The 25,173-nt window shown below is 36.8% G+C and overlaps 1 protein-coding gene across 2 annotated transcripts in view; it reads right to left on the minus strand.

The window, feature by feature from the left end:
- ERBB4 (erb-b2 receptor tyrosine kinase 4) overlaps positions 1-25,173 on the minus strand; it is a 1,084,887-nt gene that overhangs the window by 322,955 nt on the left and 736,759 nt on the right. For both annotated transcript variants that reach the window (XM_057304520.1, XM_057304522.1), the window contains exon 5: positions 14,076-14,141. In XM_057304520.1, coding sequence (XP_057160503.1) covers positions 14,076-14,141 — 66 coding nt within the window. The remainder of the gene's footprint in view (positions 1-14,075; positions 14,142-25,173) is intronic.

A 25,173-nucleotide genomic window follows, 5' to 3' on the forward strand; every position in this document is an offset into this window, starting at 1 on the left:
GACTATTCCAGCTCATTCTCAATACCCATATGGCAGCCATACTTCAGGGATTTGGACCCTGGATATACATCTCGCAGTGGAAGAAGGCTCCACCCAACACCTGGTCCTGTGAAAATGCTAGAGACCTCCAAATCAAATTGAGGTAGATCGCTTCCTTCAAATGTCAGATCAAGACTTCATACTTTAACTAAACATGACATGCTTCCTTCTTCCCTTTCTTTTCTTTACTCTGGTATTGGCTTGGAAAGATTATGCCAGGATCCATATCTCCTTTGTCATTGCTAAGGGGGTAGGGCGTTAAATTCTAGATTTTAGAACAACTTTTTATTTCAGGGTAGGAGAAAACCTAACTGACCCCTGGCTTGAATGGACCAATGCCACTATCCCTGCAAGTGAATCCATTAACAGGCTACCTGAGTGGGAGTGGTTTGTGTCCTGACAGGATTTATCTTTGTCTGTGGTGGTTATTATTCTCCTTGGGCCTGTTAATGCCTAGAGAGCTGGCACAAAGCCAGACAATGTCTTTTAGATTATCTAACTGTGCCTCCAACTTTCCACAAACAAACTAAGACACCCATTGTTTGATTCTGCTGGATTTATACCATTGAGTTAGAAAGTAATTACCAGGAGGCATTCATGAATCAGGATTCATCCTTTGGCAGGGCCGTACTTCCCCGGTGAAGAGTAAAGGTCAAGGAGAATATGATCAAAAATCTCCCCTTAACTCTTCAAATATTGCAGAATCTGCTTATGGTAAGACAATAACTGTCCAACAAATATCCTTAGATTCTCTGGCCAAAGTTGTTCTTGATGATAGAATACCTTGACTATCTCTTAGCCAAACACACAAGTGTTTGTACTATGGCTGACACTATCTCCTGTACCTGTACTCAGCTAAATAAAATCACTAGGCTTAAAAAAGTGTCTCTTTCCACAGGGTCTTACTTTGCCTTATTTGATTTTGATTGATTTGGGTTTTGGGGAACATGGCTTTGAAGTGCACTCCAAATATTGGAAATTATCTTGCTTATAAGAATCATAGTAATCTCTCTGGTGTGTTGTATTCTCCCAAAAGCTTCAAATGCATGCTCACAGCTGCTAACCACCAAGCAAATGATCTCCCTAAGATGAAGACAAAGACAAAGAGGAAGTTGAAGACGAAGAAGAAGAAAAGAAGAAGAAAGAAGAAGGGGGAAGAGGAAGAGGAAGATGAGGAAGAGGAGAGAAGGAGAAGAAGAGAAAGAAGAAGAAGGAGGTGGGGAGGAAGAGAAGAAGGAGAATGTCCACCTTAAAACTTGTGAAACTGAAGTTGTGGCTTATGAATATCACAGAGATTAGACAGAAAGCATCATGGCCTGTGAATACCACACAAAGGATCAACAAAAGCTGTGAGAACTACAAAGCAGTGAGAACTACAAACAGCAGCTGAGAGTTGTTGCTAACGCCTTAAATTTAGATCATACCTCTCAGTTAAGCTCAGAGTCTGATCAAAAGGCGGGAATTGTTAAAAAGGAGACAGCAGGCCCAAAAAGGAGTCACTAAACTACACTGCAGCAAACCAAGAATTAACACCTAACCCAACTGCAGTTTCAACCTCTCAGGAATGTACCCTTAACCAGTCATCAGGGAGTCACCTGGTCAGCACTAGTGAAATAATCTGCCAGAAAAAGCCCCTCCATTTCCCTTCCAAAGGCAACCTTGCCTGTAACAATGCATTACTTCCTAACAATTTCCTTTTTCCACCCCCTTTCCAACCTTAAAAGTCTTTTCTTTTCTACAGCTTGACAGAGCTCCTCCCATTGTCAGGTGTGATGTTGCCAGATTCATGAACTGCTGAATAAAGCCAATCTTCTCTTTAAAGTTAGTTAGTTGAATTTTTATCATTTAATACATTTTATATTACTTTATAATAGTTTAATACTTGATGGGGAAAATCCTTCCACATATCTCTTCTTTTCAAATGTATGGGTATCTTATTAATTGTATTTTCAGGAGATACTTTAGACCATTTTTGCTCAAAAAAAAAAGGGGGGGAGGGGGTTGACTGAAGATTGTTAAATGTGTAGCTTAATTTTAGGAGAACTGAGATTTTCATAGCATGGAGCTTCTCATTTTGGAATGTAATAATTCTCCATTCATTTAAGTTTTCTATTATGTCTTGGCACAATACTGTAGTTTTATTTTTATTTTAAATAATCACTAACTACTTGTGTCAGTCTTTCTTTCTGTCCTTTACCCTCCACCTCCCTCAGTGTTCTAGTCAATGAAATCATATATGTCTTAAAAACATACAACATTGTAGAGGAAGATAATCATCTTAGGTAACAGTTATTTGAGTTCAAGAAATACTCAAAATAGAACCAAACCAGAAGGGGGGCACCTGGGTGGCTCAGTTGGCTAAACGTCTGACTTCGGCTCACATCATGATCTGTGGGTCCTAGAATTAAGCCCCAAGTCCAGCTCCCAGCTCAGCGAGAAGTCTGCTTGTCCCTCTGCCTCTCCCCCCTGCTCATGCTCGCTCGCACACACGTGGACTCGCTCTCTCTCTCTCTCACTCTTTCTCAAATAAATAAATAAAATCATTTAAAAAAGAGAACAAAACCATAAGGTATTCTTGTAGTCATAATGCTCTATCATAATAAAATTCATAGGCAAAAGGACTTCAGATAAGTCAAAAAGACCCCAAAAAACAAGCAAACAAAAAACCATCATCAGGGAAGTAGTGATATGCAAAACTTATATTTTGGGGTCTATTTTTTATGACTTTACCATAAATTAATATAGTGACTATTTCTTTTGAAAATATCCTTGCTAATGGAGAGAAGCAGCCATGATAGTATTATAAATTATTCAACAATGCATAACACTTATATTTGCTTGAGAAATGGAATATCTCTGATATTAGGCAATTCACAATTCTTCTAACATAATATGTAAAAATGTGGCTTGACACAGAGAAATTGGTAAGTATCCAGTCATCTCTCCTTTTCCTTGTCATTCACATGTCGTTTACTTAATTCTCCTCCGATCAGACCAGTTAAGTCAATAAACAGATGATACATACTTGGATTAATGCAAGGCAGAACTTTAAGGAGGATATTTTTCTTCAGACTGGCCCAATTCCTTAACCATGAGAGTGGTATGTAAGTATTTGCTTTTCCAAGAATGAAATCTCATACTTTTTTCTATTCCTATAGCAAGCAGTGAGTATAAGTGTCCTACTTATCAATGGACAATCTGATGTCACGTGTGGATAATTTTGAAATTTTCTTTTCAATAGTCAAATATAGTTACTCTAATGATAGTCAGCTCTTTGGCTGCAAAGATATAAATCATTCAGAATAAATTGTCATCACTACCAGAATAGCAAAATTCTTCTACTGGTAACAATTCCAGATATTTCTGACTGTTCTTTTCAATGTCCTCTCTATAATCCTTCAAATGTATAGCATCCACTCTATAATCTTTCTGATTAGATTACCCATCTCCACAGTTTGCATTCCTGTAATGTAAGTACCTGACATTAAGCTTTTATTTGCTGACACATCCATTTCAAAGCCATCCATCTCAAATAAACATATGGCAGCTGTATGATATAGTTGCTAGTAAAACACCTAGATAAGACAGGCTGCCCCTAACCATGGAGTTCCCCCTTTAGAAATCCCTGGGTAACCTAGATAACTGACCACTCTAATGACCCGGCTTTCCCACTCCTGCACCCTAATTCCCATTGCTATGCTTTAAATTCGTCAATGAAGAGTGAACCTGTGAAACCCTAGGCACCCTACCCTTGACTCCAATAAAAGCAGAGCCCCAGCTCTGTGCTTTCTATCTTTCTCATAACCTTACTTCATGGCCCTAGTACATGCCATGAACCCTGCAGGACTTGTGATTAATAAACCTTGTATTTTCAAAGTTCCCCGAGAGTTGTTGCTGTGATGCACTTTGCAATCATAATTAGAACCTCAAGGGAAAGTCCAGCCACAATGCTGGCTCGGGTTGGGGAAATAACTCTGGGGACTCACGGCACCAAGTGAGTACCCAAGAGCATTCCTGGACAAGAGCATCACTGTCCACAGGCTGAGACCAACACAGACCAGCTTCCCCAAACTATCTGTGCTTATGTCTGTCTGTGTCTATATCATCTATATCTATAGCTAATTACTGTACACAGACAGGAACACATACACACAAATAACTGAATCAGGCAAGGAAGCTTGAACAGAAATCATCTTTTTCAATTTTTTTGATTGTATAAGTGAGAGAACTTGAGAAACCTGAGGTTCTTGAAATTGAGCTTGTTCAGGTTCCTATCTCTCGTCTCCTGATGCTCCCAGTTCAGTATTCTTTTTGAGCTTTTCAAACATTCCTCATTTTGTCTTGTACCCAGAGCATTTCCAGAGAACAGGCACAAGTTTATATATTTTCTTTATACCCCTTTGACCTTTAGCATGACATTAAGCAGTATCTCCTAAACCTGTATTAACTGTGTTACATGGAGGATTTCAAATAACTGTATCTCCTGTAGTTAAAACAAACAAAAACATCCCTTTCTTTTTTTTTTTTTTTAAGATTTTATTTATTTATTTGACAGAGAGAGGGACAGCCAGTGAGAGAGGGAACACAAGCAGGGGGAGTGGGAGAGGAAGAAGCAGGCTCCCAGAAGAGGAGTCTGACGGGGGGCTAGATCCCAGGACTCTGGGATCACGCCCTGAGCCAAAGGCAGATGCTTAATGACTGAGCCACCCAGGTGCCCCTCTTTCTTTTAAATCTTTGAAAAACATCATCAAATCACAGCAAATATTATCACCTTACATCAAAATAAACACATATTAGGGGAGATTATTCTCTCATTTTCTACAAGTAAATTATTGGGTCACTTTTGGAAATGTTTTAGATGGACCCATTTTAGAAATGTATGCAAGTAATCAATCCGTTGTAATGTTTCCCTTAATTTTACAACACCTCTAGAAACTACAAAGCCAAAAAAGGAAAATAGGAAATAATTGAAATCGATAAGAAGGCTTATGGACATGCAAAGTTATTAGTAAAATACAAGGGTTTTAATTAAAGATGTTGGCTTTTTACAAAGGCTCGCTGTTATCCTGATTGATTGAGCCTGCTGGCTCAGCTCTCTTTTCCCCATTAGCTCCCATTTGCTTTTCTCTGCCCTAATTGGATATTTGCCACACTGGAATTACCTTTTTAAACAACATTTGTTCCACAAAAGTTGTAAATGCAATTACACTTTAGATAAATTGTATGTGTAGGCGTGTACGTAATTAACTTATTATTTTCATAATTTGTCATTTTGATTTTATAAACTACAGGAAATTTTTGGAAATTTCATGGAAAAAAAGTACAATTTAGTTTTCAGCTGTTACAATTTCTTGCTGAAACTTTGAGGAACAAAAATACATAATTATTTTCTTAGATTTTAATACTCTAAATTTCAGACATATTTTAGAATCAAAAGGCTATATATTGTTATCTATATATCTGCATATATATATATTTCTAAAGTTTGCACTAAAAGTAAATAGAGGGGTGCCTGAGTGGCTCAGTTGGTTAAGCATCTGCCTTCGGTTCAGGTCATGGTCTTAGAGTCCCAGGATCAAGCCCCACATGGGGCTCCTTGCTCAGCGGAGAGCCTGCTTCTCTGTCTCCCTCTGCCCCTGCCCCTGTTTGTGCTCACTCCCTCTCTCTGTCAAAATAAATAAATAAAATCTTAAAAATAAAATAAAATAAAATAAAATAAAATAAAATAAAATAAATAAAAGTAAGTAGAATCCATAAGCCAGGCCAAGTTATTTATTTTTCTATTATTAAACTGAAAGTTTTTGTATATTGCAACTACTGAAAGTAATTTTCTTTGTGCACAATATAACAAATTACTGAGGAAAATGCTAAATAATTTTTTTTTTTTTTTTTTTATTTATGTGACAGAGAGACAGCCAGTGAGAGAGGGAACACAAGCAGGGAGAGTGGGAGAGGAAGAAGCAGGCTCCTAGCCGAGGAGCCCGATGTGGGACTCGATCCCGGAACGCCGGGAACACGCCCTGAGCCGAAGGCAGACGCTTAACGACTGCGCTACCCAGGCGCCCATAAATAATTCTTAATATTTCTAGCATATTCTATAACATCTGTATAGAAACATTAAATAACATAAAGTGTTGTTTGGAATAAGTTTTTACTTTGCCAATATACTAGTACCCTCCATTTATAGTTAACTACAACAGAACAAATACACAGCTTGTGTTAATTTTAATGACATTCTATTTTTAATTTAAAATAAAGGATTATGAGATAATCTGGCTAGGGAGAATACAGAAGTAAGGGAGGAAGTCCACCACAAATTTTCATTTGATTAAAATAATGCCTTAGCTTTAATTGATTTAATGGACATTTCCATGGACAGAAGTATATTTGTTCACGCCAATAGTTGAAATGTGTATTCCTCATTAATTCTTGTGCTGTGATATTTTGGTTTAGGAGACAAACTTTTTTTTGGGGGGGGGTAAGGGGGCTATTGTCAAATGCACTTACCCTTTTCAATTAGTTTCTAAGCAAGAAATGTCACCTGTAAAGGAACTGAGAAGACTGAGTATTTGGAGTGGGAATCAGCCGAGCAACTTCCAGTTAAATAATCAGAAGTTGAAGGCATAACTCCTTTACTACAAAATTTGTACAAAGGTTGGGAGAATCAAGCTGTAATATTCTGATATATGTTTTTACTCCCTCCTTCCTCAAAACACAGTGCCTAACTGAGATGGCACCAGGTCTAGAAGGGTAAAGGAATGTGTAAAATGAACAACACCCTGCCTGATAATGGGGAGGCTGGAGACAGCTGGCCTGATACCGTGCTGAAAGATAAAAAAGGACACGCAGTATCTATTTTAAATGAGATAAGTGTGCTTCATATATCTTGTGGGACAGAGATAACTTCGTTCCTTTAATCATTATTATTTATTTCTTAAAGCTTAGTCTCGCTCACACCTAAACTTATAGAGCTTAGACCTTAGGACACAGTTCTTATGAATAGAGAGAGTTGTCATTCTTACTAGTAAGCTTGCTAAATAATACTCGTATAAGCTTCAGACTTCACATAGCAGATAAGTTTGTCTCCCCTGACATGACTACATTAATCCACTGAATCAATTTACTTAAGCTGTGCCGTGGAGCAGTGCAGCCATGATTTAACTGAGCGGAGAAGTCCTTTCAAGCTAGAGCCTCTGCTCCATGCAATGCTGCTCTCAGGGTCCCTTCCTAAGTTCTACTTTGACCTTTTGCCATGTTAATAAGAAACAACAGGCCCAAAATGGAGTCACGTTTGTTAAGCCCCACCAAGACTTAATACCTAACCTAACTGCAGTTTCAGCTTTTCCCAGGAGTGGAATTTTAAACCAGTCAGTCTGAAATTTCCGGGTCAGAACTAGTGTGAAAATCTGCCTGATAACCCCCCCCCTCCCCCGCCTTCCCCTAAGGGAAGGTAGACTTGCCTGAAATAATCCACCATTAACTTCCTTGTCCCACCCTCCTTTAGCCTAGGAATCCCTTCATTCCGAACAGCACCTCCGAGTCCCTTCTGTTTGCTAAACGGGATGTTGTCTGATTCATGAATCATTGAATAAAGCCAATTCGATCTTTAAATTTACTCAGTTGAATTTTTTTTTTCTTTCTTTCCTTCCTTCCTTCCTTCCTTCCTTCCTTCCTTCCTTCCTTCCTTCCTTCCTTCCTTCCTTCCTTCCTTCCTTTTTAAACGGCATCTCTGTCAGAGATATTCCTGCAATGCTTACAGGGTCAGTTCTAACATTTACATGACAAAGGATTTAAGGAGAAGGAGTTCAGTTACTTTAGAAAGTCAGAGTCAGGAGTAAAGCAGTAAAAATGGAACGCTTGGTTAGATTCTACAAGCAAAATCTACTTACCTTAAAATTTTTAAAATTCTTTAGGTTGTCTAAGGATTTGTTTTTAAGGAATTTGTCTAGAAAAATATTTTATATTTTAAATGAAAAGATTAAAAAAATAGCTGTTGGCTCTCGAGTGGATAGTCTGAACATTATTAAATGCTATAGGGGAAAAATGACACACTAAACATTATTCAACACGTAACCAAAGCTCACTGTATCACCCAACCCAGTACACAAAATTAATTGCAAAATGTTACTAAATTTTGCTTAAAATGTACACAATTCTATTGCAATATCTAGAGGTATGCCTATGGAACTATTGTCCATAGTAAGCTGTCAATTTGTTCACACTCTCCATTTCACTAGATCTATTAAAAACAAAACCAAAAACTTCTTCCTCATTTCTTCTTTTTAAAACTCCTGCCTCTGGCAGACCTCCCCTCAAGCTTACCATTGTTGTGCTCGGCATTTTTGTTTTGCCATTTCTCTATTCAGAGATGTTTTCACTCTGATTACCACTCTGCTTCATTTCACCTTAACAAGGCATTCATTATTGGGGACTTGTTCTCTCAGAGCCTGAATCTTTTGTCTCTACCAAGACTTCTTGCCATTTAGTGACACAGAGGATAATTCCTGGCACATTTGCTGTTTTAGGGAGAGACACCTGTGGGAAGATTCAGCATTGATATGCTGTGGTGAGTGAAATGTATTCTTAATTTCCGTTTCCTGAGCTGACTTGCAGGGTTTTTAAATACTTTTACCTTCTTTCCCTGAGATTTGGTAAATCTCAAAAATAATTATCCACAGAAGACAGGAAAATATTTGGCAAATCATGAAATTGAGTATCTGCAGAGAAGCCCTCGCTGAAGTGAATTTATTTCAGTCACCAGAAAAGAAATCATTTCTAAACAATGTAAGACTACATCTTTGGGATCCTAAAACGTACTTTTGTATGGCCAATCAACAAAACCAGAATATTGTCAAAAACTTGCATAGTCTTGGGGCGCCTGGGTGGCTCAGTCGGTTAAGAGTCTGCCTTTGGCTCAGGTCATGATCTCAGCATTCTAGATCGAGCCTCACATTGGGCTCCCTGTTCAGCAGAGAGCCTGCTTCTCTCTCTTCCCCTTCCTCCTACTTGTGCTCTCTCACTCTCTCTCAAATAAATAAACAAATAAAATCTTAGGGGGGAAAAAAAAACAACATAAAGCTTGCACAGTCTAGATTTTCTGATTTTTAAAAAAAATTCAGTCACAGTTCAGAGAAAAGTGTCTCCCAAGTGGGCCTAGCATTAAGTAATATATTTTAACTAACAGAAAGGCTATGAGAAATCTAAACCAAGCCTGAAAAATTTCACATTTTCAAAAAATTCTGATCACATATGATCAAATTCAAAATTTAGAATCTCTATAGAATCTCTCACAAAGTCTCATTCTAAAAACAACAACAACAACAACAAAACATATTTCTAAAATTCAGGTCTTAAAATAAGTATGTCTTTGAGGAGTTCCAAAATACATTTTGCCTCGGAATGGTGGGCACTTGAAATATGGGTAAGTAATTTACCTTTCAAGTAGCTCAAACAGGGACAGAGAGAACAGGAGCAAATGTTGAAGGCAAGTAGCCTCCACTTCACTCTTAGGGATTTTGCCTTTTTCCTTTTCAGCTGTGGGTGTCAGTAATCTTCACAGGGTAGAGCTACCAGGAATTTCACTTCCACATCTATTCATTCATATTTAAGAAGGATTATGTTTTCTAACAGTATCTCCTTTAACTTACTAAAATATTAGCTATTATTAGGTCCTTAGTATATGCCAAAAGGTATTTAAGCATTTCGACTACATTACTGCATTGAATTTGATTCCAAAACAACAACCCTCTGAGGTAAGTGTAATTATCTCCATTTTTAGATTTGGTGACTGAGATTTAGAAAGATTACATCAGTTTCCCATGACACAGAATGGAAAGAACTGGGATTTGTCTCCTCTGGCTGATTTCAAATCCAGTGTCCTCGTCCAGGAAGCTGGACTGTACAATATGGTATACAAGGAAACCGTTTTATCTTTAGACTCAGGACCCTCGGGTTGAAATCCCAGGTATTAGCTGTGTAAATTTAACAACTCCCCGATCATTTCTTCAATGTACATTTCCCCAATTGTAAATGAGGTAAACGATAACTGTCTTCTTTAAATCACAGAAATATGGTGAAAGTAAATTTTAAAAGGAAAGCTTTTTATAAATTATAAAGATCCTTGCAAAGACATACTATTCTGAAGTTTATATTTGCACATATCAGATACATACAAATGCTTGTTGAATTTAATTTTAATAGACTCTGTGGAGTAGGCATGTGACTATTAAGCTAATTTTAGGTCATTATATAGTAAGCCTAATTTCTATGCTGAAAAATTAGGTGAATTAAATGACTTCATGCTGATGTTTTGATGAAGCTTGATGATTTTCTTAGTCAAGACTGCCTCCCACCCCCACTTGGTGGCAAGTAAAACACTCATTTAAATGTACTAGAAGAACCTTGTGTTTCTTAAAGCAACTAAGGATAGAAGTGCAGCTACAATTCATGAAGGCCAGGGAATCAGTAGGTAAGAACTGTTACTCTCTCTGTGTCTCTGATTTTGTTTGCCTCTGTAGGACTGATTTATTTACCAGGTTCAAAATGGAAACGTCCACTAGGTTTTCTATCTCCTCAAGTTCAAATTTCTAAGGTAGTATAACCAGAATTTCTGGATCCCAGGTCCAAATTTTCTGGGAAGAGAATCTCACTGGCCCAGCGTTGGGCAATATTTACTCTTATTACAAGGTTTCTCATTCTCAACCTTCAGTACTTTTAAAATTTCATGCTGAATAAGTATTCTTTGCTTGGGTGGGGGTGGAGTGAGGTTCTCCTGGACACTGTAGGATGTATGGCCGCACCCCTGGCCTCTGCCTACCAGATGCCAATTCATGCTCCCCCAACCCTGACTCAGTGTTGTAACACCAAAAATATTCAGACATTATCAAATGTTCCCTGGGGGCAAGGTCACCTCTGGTTGAGAAACACTGCTCTGTGACTAAGGTGAGAGCATCACACAAAACAAACATGGCTTCAATGACTCACCCCTCTAGAAGGGGGTAGTTCTCAGAGGAAGACAGGTGTCTGCTTGGCAATTATCCCAAAAGTCATCTACTATAAGAATAAGAGATGTTGGTGAAAATTATGATTTTTTACTAACTTTTGTATATTTTTTACTAACATAACCAAATCTCTTAAAATTAATTAAAAGTTTCAGAATTTTGAGTGCTGTACAAATTGAAGGCATATTTAATTTTCAAAGTTGGAGAAAACTCATGTGTGCTGTTTTCTCATTCTATCTTTTAATAGAGTGATTTCCAAAACTTTGGCTCCCTATCAATTAAAGAACGATCATTCAGCACTAAAATATTACTACTACTACTACTACGATGACAAAGAAAGAATAATTTGTACTATATTTTTCTCTTCTACAAAAATCATATAAAATGCAAAAATTATTAAATTAATTAAGATAGTTTTATTTGATGTCACTCACTAATAGTATTATTAAAAGTACTACATGGGACTTCTGGTCCAGAAATAATGGCATAAACTTGCTTTTCCCTGGCCTTCCTTACTAAGAACAGTATATCATGGAAATTATGCAAAAGGCAATAATGCAAAGGAGAACTTTGAAAGGTGTTGAGACAAAGGCAAACTGGTTTGGGACCCTGAAGTGGAGGAACAACACAGTAGTAGGCATTTTATGCCTCGCTACCCAGCAGAAGAAAGGAATTCAAAGTAGCATTTCCTAAATGTAAGCTAGCAACAGAAAGCAGCCCAGGTAGGCTTCTACATTTCCCAGATCTAACTTGCAGGCCTCAAGAATGTGAGGCGAGCTTGGCTGGCCTGAGGGTCCCCTCCCTCTCCAGAAGACCAGGGGTGGGTGGGTGGACCCACAAGAGGAGCCCAGCCACAACAAGCAGCCAGGCTGGAAGTGTCATTGATCACTTTGTAAAAGAAGGAAGTGAACAAGTAAAACTTCATTTTTAAGTTTGACATCTCAGAAGTTTTTTGCCATGAGAGGACCTGTGGACCTCTGCACACTTTTAAAATTTCCATGGTTACTTGCCACTTCATCAAAGAGTATCACAACCATTCTTTTATATTTTAGAAATCTTGACTTTGTGCAAATGGTCACATCAATGTTATTTCAGCATTGTGTGCAAATCAGTTTCAACTACTTTGCTGTTAAAACATTGTCTACAAATATTGTAATGAATTTATTTCACACATTAATCTAATCTTTACAATCCTACTTAAACTTCTTGCCAAAACATAGCTGCCATAAAACAGTATTTCTGTCAAATAAGTTAATTTTAGTCTACACTGAGATACCATGTTTCATCTAACTTTTTGACAAAGACCTGAAAGTTTGATAATACACTGTTTTACCCAAGGAATAGGGAAACAGGAATTCATATACATTTCACAAACTTTACAGAGAACATGATTTCCATGTTAGTGATCTCTATCAAACTGCATAAACACATGTCCTTGACGCTATAACTACCACTTCTAGGAATTAACACTACAAGCGAATTCATGCACATATGCATGGAGTAAAAAACAAACAAAAAACAAAAAACAAAACAACAACAACAAAACCCATCAAGGTGAATTACAGCATGTAAAGCATGCTAGCACTTGAGTGAAAAATGGGCTGGAACATATATGTATTTCCTACTGTGTGCATAAATTGTCTCTGGAAAAATACACAAAAGTAGCCAGTAACATTTTGTTGCTGAGGGGTGGCTAAAGGACAGAAGCAGAACAAAAGTGGGAAGACATTTTTACTTTATGTTCTTTTATATTTTATGAATGTTGAACATGAAAATGTCCATGAATTATTATTATTTTTTTTAAAGATTTTATTTATTTATGTGACAGAGAGACAGCCAGTGAGAGAGGGAACACAGCAGGGGGAGTGGGAGAGGAAGAAGCAGGCTCCTAGCGGAGGAGCCTGATGTGGGACTCGATCCCGGTACGCCAGGATCACGCCCTGAGCCGAAGGCAGACGCTTTTAACGACTGCGCTACCCAGGCGCCCCTGAATTATTTTTTTTTTAAAGAAAGAAATCATTTACCAATGAGAGAATAAGTTTTCCTATACCTGTTTCTTTGGTGCCTCACAGTAATTATTTTTATATTTCTTTATTGAAACAGAATCTAACAAATATGAAATCAGACAAATTAGAAATATCTGGACTTTCATGCAACAGTATAAGTTTCCACAATATCTAATATTTGTATATTCATACTTTCAATAACATTCTCTGTGTCTTCTATGCTAATAAAGGAATACATTTCAAATTGCCACCACACTGTTTTCCATATATTATTCCAGCTGTTGTTATTGCAGCAGGAAGAAAAATCTTTACCATTTATATAGAGTATTTTGTTTTTCCTTTTTAAAGAAACCATTTATCCTTAAGATTAGTGAAAGTTCAGAGCTGATTTAAGTATGGATTTAAGAATGCTGAGAAAAAATAGATACTTGTCTTTGTATTCAATATACTTTGTTTTTAAATGTCTTAGCAGTGATGATAGCTTATATTTACTTCAATGACTAAGGCAAGAAACAATATAAGCAAGGGCAAGATACACTGTTGTTTTATAGTGAATCTATATCCATAATTCATATAGTTAATATCTCTGTGCCTAGAATGGAGTGGGGACACAGTGCTCTGTTTGTTTGTTTTTCCTCTTTTTTTCTTTTTCTAATAAATGAAGGTGTTATAACTACTGGGGAAAAGTACAAAGATATTCAGTTAACCTGAAATGGAGTTACCATTTTGTATGCATTTGAATTTCTCACTTTCTCTGATGCACAGACTCTTAAATCATGGTTAATATCAGCACATCTATGTTGTTGATAGCATTAACCTGGAAACCACAAAGAAATATAAGAAGGAATTATATATTATGTTTCATTTGAAAGCTATGAAATTAGGCAGTTTACTTGAATAGGAGCAAATCCACCACAAAGAAGCAAAAGCTCATTTTCATGTTTCTGATGATCCAGAGGTGTGAAAAGCATTAATTATTAAAATTCTTTGACCATTTCAAGCTTATGCCATCTCAGTGTTGAACACTTACAGGTCTGGCAATGATTTTCTGTGGGTCCCCAGCATCGGCCAGTGCAGGACTTATGACAACGTCCACCTGTAGAAGAAGAAAAAGCACATGCACATTATAATCTTTCACTCTTTGAGTAGGAGTAACTCTTCAACCTAAATATTCTTGCTCCTTTATGGGGATTTTTATGTTATAGTATAGTTGAAACATAGCTTATAAAATGCCCACTTGAGTAGCAAAACCTGAATGTCAAGTGCATATGAAGCTGAAATACAATCTCCTGATACTCAGAATCCTCTCATCACTTTATAAGAAGTTTCAAGCATTTGGGGGCAGCTGGGTGGCTCAGTCTGTTAAGCATCCAACTCTTGATTTGGCTCAGGTCATGATCTCAGGGTTGTGAGATCAACCCCCAGAGCCCCACACAGAGCCCTGGGGTTGGCTCTGCACTCAGGGGGAGTCTGCTTGAGATCCTCTCTCTTCCTCTGCCCCTCACCCCCACACTTGTGCTCTCTCCCTCTCTCTCTCTCAAATAAATAAATCTTTTAAAAAAAGTTTTAAACATTTAAAACATAAGCTTTTTAGAAAGTTTAATTTCAATTATTTGATACCCTCTTTTAAAAATTTTGTTGATACTACCTTCATTTTCAAATACAAGCCTTTATCTCCTGTAGCAGTATCTTCCTCTTAAGGACTTTGCTACTCTAGGTATTTGGCTCAGCAAATACAGCTGTCCCACAGAGAAATTCTCCTAAGGACTCAGCAAAAGAATATTAGCTAGAAGAAATCACGTATAATGACTTTCTCTGAAGGTTGCTTCTAAATTTCTAGGTTCACCCTAATATTTGTGGGAATAAGGATATAGAAGTGCTTATATTTGGAATTAAAAAGGACACATGAAAATCTATTAAAGACTAAAGCTTTTCTATAACATAATTCTTATTAAACTTTCTCGGTTAATTTTCTAATATTAATTGTGAATGAGTACATGCCTACAAGATGTGTATTCTAACGTAATAAACTGTGTTGTAAAAATTATGAAATAGGGTTATATCAAATGTTCCTTCTTTCCTTGACTCATAGGTTTTAACTCTTCAACTTGAAAGATCTTGTAACTTGGGCAGTTTTTGGTTTGTTTTGGTTTAGTTTTTTTCGCTCCTTAAGAGACTGCCTGAGTGAACTTGTGATGGTAAATGCTTTCACAGCAGACACACTTTCTCAGGCTAAACCTCAGACCATCCAAATGACCCAAATGGTCTACCCTTCTGCAAGTGAACAGTACTATTTCCAAGTGAATGTAACACTTAGGCTCAATCCCAGTCACCTTCTTAAAAGTATCAGGATCCTTGCCATGACAGAGTTTATTTAAAGCATTTCTGTTTGTGAAGCACTATTGCTGACGTCACCAGCGTATAAAATCCTGTCACTCTGCCATCTGTTTATTTCGATCCAAACACATTATAACTACATAATGCAAGCTCATTCTAGCTGACAGGAAAAGGACTCCATCTGGCCTGAACAATATAACTTTAATCAGTGATAATGATAATTATTATTAAAAACCTACTGGAGCTCTTTTGTACAATGCTAATAAATCTAATTTGATTTATACCAGCGGAAATTAGAAAGGGCTGTGAGACAAAATGGGAAGCAGTGAAAACTCTGAGTACAAACTTTTTATGGGAAAGTAGCTGAGGTTAATATATTTCTTTAGATGTGTTAAAATCTTTTAAATCGACCCATTAAGTGGTCTGTTAATTAAAGATATCTGAAGCAGAGAATGATCTACTATTTAATCTATGACTTCTTTAATTGTGTTAGCAACCAATGAAATATTTAGCTGTATTCACTGTGACCAGAGCACTTTTGGTAGCTGGGGGCGGGGGGTGGGGAGTGCTAATGCTGGACATTTTAATATACTCAGTGTTCCATTTTTATTAGATTATACATTTTCTACTTCTTATTCTTGTAGTTTTGATTTACCACCCTAAGACCTATGCCTAGATCCAATATAAAAAGGAACACTACTAGAAATTTGGTTTATGGTTCTTGACAAAGTATCATGGCAAGACCCACCTAGTTGGAAACAAATGACCTAGTACCCACACACACACAAAGTTTAAATAATTTAACCTTCACTATGTACGTGTTGTTAGGGAATTTTGTTTTGTAGTTTCCATTTTTTATTCAAATTTAGACAAAAATATCTATTACTGCTAACAACAACTGCCTCTCTTCTGGGATTTTACTCAATCTTCTATTCCCTTCAACCCATTTGGAAACCAAGAAGAGGATGATTACTTGGCGCCCACATTTCAGAATTCTGTTACTACACACGTGTGGGAGAAAGCATGACCTCAATGTGCTTCCACAAATGGTTGCTCATTTTGGCCTGCCCTTCATTTGACTGTCTTTGACTCTTTGGAATCTGCTGACACATTCAGTTCAGGTTTAGTCTTCAAAACTGTGCCATATATAGCCCTTGGGAAAACACCATTTTCACCAAGTTGTTGCAATTCAGTAAGTGTCAAAATATCTGGCCAAAATGTGAATGAGATATTCCTGAATTAACGTATTTGCCATACTTTCAGGTCTGCAACCTTAGTTTGATTCTTATAGACAATGGGGTAATGTAGTTTAATATGCTTTAAAATATGTTTTTAGATTTTTGTTTCCAACATTTCTGCTGCACACAAGTGTCAAAAAATGAGGAGAAGGGTTTTCTTTATTAATTACCTACTTAGAATAGAAAAAAAAAAAAACAAAAAACAACTACAAACTTTTTTCCTTACCTTCTTTCCATCTATTTAACCAAAATATTTTTTTAGTTCCTTCTGCATCTGTGTATTAGGAACTATGTTAAGTATCGAAACAGACATGGTGACTTCTCTAAAAGAGTTTAGAATTAATTTAGCAATTATTTTAAGGGGAAAGGATTTTGGTTACTCTGTATCTACTGTTCACCTTTTATAGGGTTTAAGTAAAGAAGCCAACAAATCTACATTTTTAACAGTCCTCTTACTCAGGCAACAAGAGTTGGTTGCAGCCAGGTCGAGTTGGACCATTTCCAATATAATGCCTAGTGGCTTGGAAGTCCACTCCCTTCCTTATACAGTGATTTATCTATATGACATCTAAAATGAGATCAGCCCAGAGCATTTCAGTGAAGAGGATAAGTATGGCCCATGAAGGATCCCTTATGTGTCCTCTACAGAAAGAGAAAAAAAAAAAAAAAAAAAAAAAAAACTTTAACTGTGGCCCAATATCTTACTGAGGGCTTTCTATCTTCTATTCTCAGATACTCAGGCGTGAAGTGTCTCAAGAGGACTGATTTCAAGAGGAAAAAAGACCACATATTCACAACTATTTTACTCTGACTTAATTTTCTAAATCACTTCTTTAGTAGTATGTTTTTAAAATGAGGACAGCAGAAAGAAGAGATAGGTAATAGTCTATGTAAATGGAAGAAATGTTTTGGGGCAGTGTTGCCAGTGTTATCTGAATCTGCCTATTTCCAAGTCTCAATCTGCTACATGATTCTTTTCCATTGTTTATTGCAATAATTTTGTTAAAACTATGTGAGGAAATATGCCACTTAAAAAATAAGAATCTGACATTTCCATTCAGCTTAGTGATAGCATAGTTATTCGAATTAATATTCCTACCTCCTGTCATTCTGACTCAAGAAGGTGAAATATAAAATAAAACACAATTTTAAACAAATATTTCTGTTCACTTTAGCAACCATTTTAATCTTGTAAAGTAAGTGCGGATTACTGCACATCAACATTATTTTAATTCACAATCACCTCTACTTTGACAACTCATTATTCATCATAGAAGTTAGCAAATATGACTAAATTCATCTTTTATGCTTGTCCAGCAGAAGTTATTAAAAATGTAGCTTTTGCATTCTTTTTTTTTTTTTTTTTTTTTTTTGGAACTAGAGTCCCTGAGCCACTTTGATATTTTTAAGAATCATAAATTCATGCTAGAAGTTTTGCTTGTTTGTGGGACTACCTGACAGCAGAGATGGGATTTAATATGTACCTCTGGACTGCTTTTTGCAGGTAATACGCCAGGACAGTTGAAGAGTTACAAAGTATGAAGTCACTGGCAACCATAAAAGATTATATCCTCAAACTGCCTCTAGCTAAAGGCAATGCAGTTATACACCTGGATTCTTCTTTTAGTCCTTTTAAAAACTGGCAGTCTTGACCTCTTAAAATTTCTTTTACTGGGGAAAGAGTGAGAGAATAGTATCTTTTTCATGACCCTATAATTCAGAAAGGAGAAGTGGAACATTTATTGGAAGTCTGCAATAAATCAGTCCCTATTCTTGAATGGATAATAAAAAGATGAGTAAATAAGTGCCCTGCCCTCAAGGAGCTTTCAAGGACCAGGAAACAAGTAGAAAAACAGGCAAATAATTACGATAATCATAATATTTGCTAAAATATAGGTATGCATAAAGTGGAGAGGATGGATTTGAAAAAAACTCCATGGAGGGGCAGGCATTTCAATCAGGCCTGAACGTCTAGTTTGTCGGAAGATAAGAGGAAGGAAGTTCCAGGCTGAATGACTAACCTAAGCGATGACACAGAGGTATGGATGCACACAATTCTTTGGGGCCATAACGAATACTTCATAATCCTATGAGCTGTTTGCATAGGGACAGCATCCGGAGCGCAGGCTTACAAAGCATCTTGAAAATCTTCTAAAAAAGGTTGGAGTTTACTCTGTGCAGGTGTTACAGAGTTGGTCAAATTTTTACACACAGAAATTATGTGGTTTGGTCTGCATGGTAGAAGAGAATTTCAGGTTATGGTTCCCAACAGTTAGTGTTGAGATTTGAGAACCTGTGCAAGGGGCTGATCTTATAGTCTAGGGTGAGTGGATGGATTCACAAGAATCCATATTTTTAAAAAGCAATCCCAGGGATTCTGATGATGAAGGTTCCGGATGACAAAGTATGTCTAAGAAATAATGGTTTGGCATAGAATTCCAAACAGCATAGACAAAATTAGAGACAGTGCTTTAACTGTAACATCTGATCAGATGCTTGGTAACCAAACTTACAGATTTAAACAGTGTAGAAATCTAGCAGTCTCTCATTTCCCAGTGTGCACTCCTTGTTTTGTGGATATATTTCCAGCAAGTTGCACCCTCCCCTGACACCCAGCAGTACTAAAACACACATTTTTTTTTCAAATTTAAATTATTATAAACTGCCCATATGACAGTAAAGTCACAATATGATTCAACCAAATCGTATGTTAGTATCATTATTTAATGATATTACTGTATGTAGAATTGTTCTTTTTTTTTTATCAGATGTTAATACTCTGCCTATTCTTATCTGACAGCTCTCACTGTCCTGTGTTTGTTCATCCCCACACTTTTGTTATGTAAATGACTTTACAGTTTTCTTCAAATCTCAGTTCAATCTTTCTGTCTTGCCTATGACTTGAAAGTTAAGTATTGGATGAAAGCTTTAAATTTTATACATTTGCTATTCAAAAAATGATGGGCAAGTATTTTCACTAACTAGGAAGACAAATTTAAAAAATATACATATAGGTGGAATTTCTCATCTAGCAATAAATTAAGTCAGGAGTTAGCAGTTTAAAGTATTTTAGGTAATCACTGCATTGAAAAAAGTAGGTAATGTCAACATCATTAAATTTGTTTTTTTTCTACATGCACCATCGCGTTATTCAGTCAAGCAATCTATAGCCTAAGGATTTAGAGTAGCATACATACTCATATGATGCACACTAATTTTGAAAAGAAGTGTAAAATACATCAAGTTTAGTCTGAAACACTTGTATCCACCCACCCTCTCAGGGACTCGACTCCCCACTGGTGATCTGTAATTTCCATAGCATACTGTATGTCCCCCCTTCCCCCCAGTACCACCTCAGATAGGATTACAGACACATGGCTAATGGATGAACCAGTTACCTGGCACACGGAATCATGAAAAAGTTTGAAGTACTGAGCCTACTTAGCAAATTTTCATTTTTCCTGAAGACTTCTGTAAACACAAATTAATCTAGAGGAGAAATTCTAATGGCAGAAATCTCATGTGCAAATACAAGCTGGACAGGGTGGGGTGGGAAAACCTTTAGGAGTGCCTTTCTAAAATCCTCTTCAGTTGTAGTGGGGGCAACTGGCTACTCCATTAGCATGCCTAGTTTAGATTTGCTTCTCCATATTCAGGTAGAATGGCCAGATCCACACAAATTTCACACTCAAGAGGAAATCTGATGAGAATCAAGCTAGAACTTAAGATTGTTGATCATCACTTACACTGATAACCTTCTATGCTCATAAGTTACTGATAAATAGAAGTATTGGAATATATACGCCAAAATAAAATAGACATTAACAGACTAAAGGAATTATATTTCCCATTGAAGGGAAAGATCTGATACAATATCTATATTACTGTTTTGTAAATTCTGTACTCCTAGCACACCTCCAAAATTCTTTAGGCTACTATAACTAATAGAAAGGAACTTAGGATAATAGTAACAGGGCCCAAATGGTTTTTGGAAAAGTCATACTTCAATAATAAAAAAATGACTCAAATTATAGAGTTAAATTTTTCCTGAAAAACTATTTCATACTTGATATTATATCATATTGATACACTTAAATATTTCATATTTGATACTGTCGAGCATTTCTTCCAAATCAAGTAATTAGAAAGCATCAATTATCACTGTTTGTAGCTGTTAGCACAGAGCAGAATACAGGAATTCCATCTACTGTGGAACAGAATTAGTACTAATCAATGTCAAATATATTTCTGAACATATAAATAAGAGGTCTGAAGAAACTGGAAAACCTTACCAGGAGAATTAAAGAATAAATTAAGATGTGTCTGCTGTTCACAATCAGCAACAGTAATAATGACAGGTACATTTACGAGCACTCAAGATGAACCAGCAAGGCCACCAAGAGCATCCATGAGCATCCTTCAGAGTATATTCTACCCAGATGATACCCCCTCAGAGGTCTGCAGTGCATAACCTGTTCAGCTGTATGTGGTGGTAGTCCTTCTAGGAGTGTTTTAAGCTCTTATATATATTAACTCAGTTGATCCTCATGTGACACTAATAGGCTGACACCGTCCAAAATTTATATCTCCAGTCCAGACCATGCAGGGTACAGGCTTATACTTCTGTTTGTAAAACATTTCCAGCTGTATGATTAGCAGACATTCAAAATATTTACATGTCCAAAATTCAACCCTTGATCTTCCAGCCCCAACAAAAATTATCCTGTAAGGTCTTCAATCAATCAATCAATCAATCAATCAATCATAACAATCCTTCTTAATGTCAGTCAATCCTTCCAGAAGTTCATGCTGAAAAAGTTGAAGTCATCGTCCTCAGCTCCTCTTCTTCTCTCAGAGCTTGAATCCAAAATCATTAGCCTATCTAGTTATCACTAACTCCAAAATACATATATGTCCATTCATTTCCCACCAGCCACACCACCAAGCCACAATCATCTCCTGCTTGGAATATTGCAATAACCTCCTAACTCGTGTCCTAGCTTCTACCTTGGCTCCTTTACAATCTCTTCTCAATATATTAGTTACAGCAATCTTCTCAGTCAGACCAGATCAAATTCCAATAACTTCCCATCTCAAAGTAAAAAAGACAAAATGCTTACAGTGGTCTTCAAGGCCCTACGGTATTTGGCATGCATCCGTAACTTTACCTCCTACTGTTTTCTTCCTGGAAGACTCCTCTGAACACTCTCATCTGCTGTTCACAGGATGTACAAGGTGCACGCTCCACTTGGGACCCTCCCATTCCCCCTCCCTGAGCCTCTCTGTCTCTGACAGCCTGCAGTCATATGCTTCACTTGCTTACCTGCTTTTCTTAGATGCCACCTCTCAGTGAGGGCTTCTCTGACCCAATCTGTTAAATATTCCAGATGGATTTGCTCAATTCTATTTCTAATACGTGTTCAAGTTAGAAATGTTGTAAAGTGCAGACAAATATAAAAGAGGAAAATAAAAATCATTTGGTTTTTTTTCATTTTTTGAAGTATATTAATATTGTTTTTTAAATAGTGCAGTGGTCTATCTAGTTTTGTAAACTGCTATTTTCACATTGTATTTTATCCTAAACATTTTTAGGTTATATTACATTAATCCAATTGTGTGTGTGTGTGAATTTTGCTCCCATTATACAGCCATACCATAATTCAATCAATCATTTTGCTTAATGGAATATTTTGCTGGTACATGAAGAAAACATATTTTAAATGAAAATATACATTAAGAAAATATCACTAATTTCATATCATATTTTTAAGAAGATTTGTAGCTCATGGAAAGATCATTTGGATATCAGAAAGAACTCAACCACACCATTCTTTATATCTTCTGGAAAACACTGATGGGATCTGGAACACTCGGTAGATTTGCAGACAACTGGCACATGTATCAGAACATTTGACAAGGGAATTGGCTGGTCTAGATTGATGTGCTGCTCCTAGCGGTGTACCAAAGGCCTTTGTATATATCTATCATATTTGACTTTTTAATCAATGAGTTAGATAAAACAACTGAAATATGCTTACCATATTTGCTTATGAAACAAATCTGGCAGGGGGAGCAACAGCTAATACGTTAGATAACCATTCAGATTTTTTAAAAGCACTTGGTAAATGAAATGATGAGCTCAAAGTAACAATATAAAATGTAAAGGATCAATGTAAATTTCTGCATTTGTGGTTCTAAATCAGTATTTCATGTAAATATCAACAGACATACACACATACAGAGTTTCTCTGGCATGAGACAGGTTAGAATTCTGGTTCTCACTCTGCTTTTGGCTGTTTCATTCTGTAGGCAGGTAAACTAACTTCTCTGACTCTGTTTTTATTATTTTGTACTTAAGTGTTTATCTCATACATGGAAATTCACACCGTGCTGCATAATGAAATATAGACATCGTTACCAAAATCATCAGCCTTGCCACATCATTTACCATTTATTGAGCACTTTCTACATTCTAAAAAGTAGACTAAGTATTTTACACTTAGTATCTCATTTAATTTGCACAACAATATTATAATGTAAATACTGTTATTTGTCTCATTTTATAGGTAAGAAAACAGAAGCATTCTTTAAGTGGAACCAGAAACTTGTCTCTTTACAGCATGTCAGCCCTTTTTATACATAGCATATTAGCTTATCACAAATTTTTGTTCTTGTACATTTTTTATTTCTAATTGGCCTTCACTTTGATTCTATTACTTGCTTATTGAGGTTCAGCAGTAGATGGGGCTAAAATCAAAGCCAATTAAATATAAACACATTTTAGTAATTAGCCTTTATAACTGTAATAGGAAATGATAGCCTGTAGTTTAGGGAAGATAAAATATTTTAAAGTATTGTGTACCTCACCAATTTAGAATATTGTCATTCAAATCTGCTCTAAGTGTTCACATAAGTTCTGGCAAAATGCAGAAAACATAAGCTTTGAAATCATTTTTATCTGCATTCATTCTCCATTATTTACAGTTGGTAGGATCTTGGGTAAGGAACTTTACTTAAGAGCTGACTTTCCTTATTAGTAAAAATATAGATGATGATACTTCTTGTATATGTTAGGGGTGATTAAGTGGAATAGCATATGTAAAATGTCTGGCATGTAATAAGCATCAATCAATGTTAGTTCCTTTTTCCCTCCCTCAAAATATTGTATATGAAAATATTAAAGAACAACAAAGAGAGACAAAGAAATGCAGACAGTCGGCAGAGGTGATATGGCAGACAAATCAAGTTATCTGGAGACAGAAGTGTTTATGCAGACAGAGTTGAAATGATCAGTAAGGTATCACAGTCAAGTAATAGGAAAGGGGGAGGGTGTAACATCATAGAAACTTTGACAGGCTTGGCAGACAGGGACAAGTGGGTTTCAGAGGTCTCTGCATGCTTTTTGCAAACTTTGAGAAGCCGCAGTCTCAGCAGGAATGCTACTAATAATCCGAATACAGTGAAAGCTCATTCTGCTACTGGGATATCACAGTCTTGTACCTTTCAGCCTAGTGTACGTGGAAGGAGGAAAAAAGGGCAGATAATATTTCAAGGTATGTCACAAAAAAGTAGAGAGAAACCCATGGTGGAACAGTATTTGGAATGCTGGAGAGGATCAGATGTCGCTGATGCTGGGGTCCCTGCCCATTCCAGGACCCTCATCTGTGAGACTGCCTGTCAGAGGTGCTAACGGCTCCCTGAGGAGTTGTAACCATCTGCGTGTTCAGTGTGTGAGTGGTGTCACATTTGAGAGGCATGATTCAGCAGCTGAAATTCAACCAAGTGAACTTTACTCCTCTCAGAGGACATTAAATGGGATCCAAAGCATTGCCGGTGGCAAGAGTTCTAAATCTTTTCTCAATTCTCACAATACTTCCAGCCTATGAAGTCTCTTCTTCACAGCCTTCCCCCTGCCCAAGGAAGCTCACCAGCTCTCCTCCGCCTTTTTCCCATCACAAAGCATTCACCATCTACTCTCTTCTGTATCACTTTATGTCATTGATTGACTTAGCCATTTTCCTTAAATACTTTTATTTCATCCAACTCTCTAGTTAAAACATTTTCTGCCCATTTTAGCATCTTAAGTGTGCATTCTAACATTCTGGGAAGACTGTGTGTGTGTGTGTGTGTGTGTGTGTGTGTGTGTACTTTTGGTCCAGTGGGCTGAAGAGATCAGGCTGTCAGACATGGAATGTTTGAGCAGGTATGGAAGGGAGAGCATGAATATTTCCACATTTGTCATTTTTTAACCCTGTCAGAGTAGTGGTTACCTGAAAAGCTATCTACTGGTTCTATTTGACTATGAGCATAAAGAAATTCCCAGTATCTGTGTGCATAGTCTCCATAAGCAGCCTCTGCTTTCATCTGCTTTCCACTTAACAGCCTCAAGAATAGATCTCTCTCCTCTATGAATTAATAAGAAATAGGAATTATCATAGGAAAACTATAATGGATGAAATTGTTTAAAGCTTATTCAGGGAACAAACCATTTCTTCTCCACAGCTCCTGACAGTACTAAAAACACAGTAGGCATCCCAGATTGAATAACCCAGC

The sequence above is a fragment of the Ursus arctos genome, unplaced genomic scaffold (assembly GCF_023065955.2).
Source record: "Ursus arctos isolate Adak ecotype North America unplaced genomic scaffold, UrsArc2.0 scaffold_1, whole genome shotgun sequence".
Lineage (NCBI taxonomy): Eukaryota > Metazoa > Chordata > Mammalia > Carnivora > Ursidae > Ursus > Ursus arctos.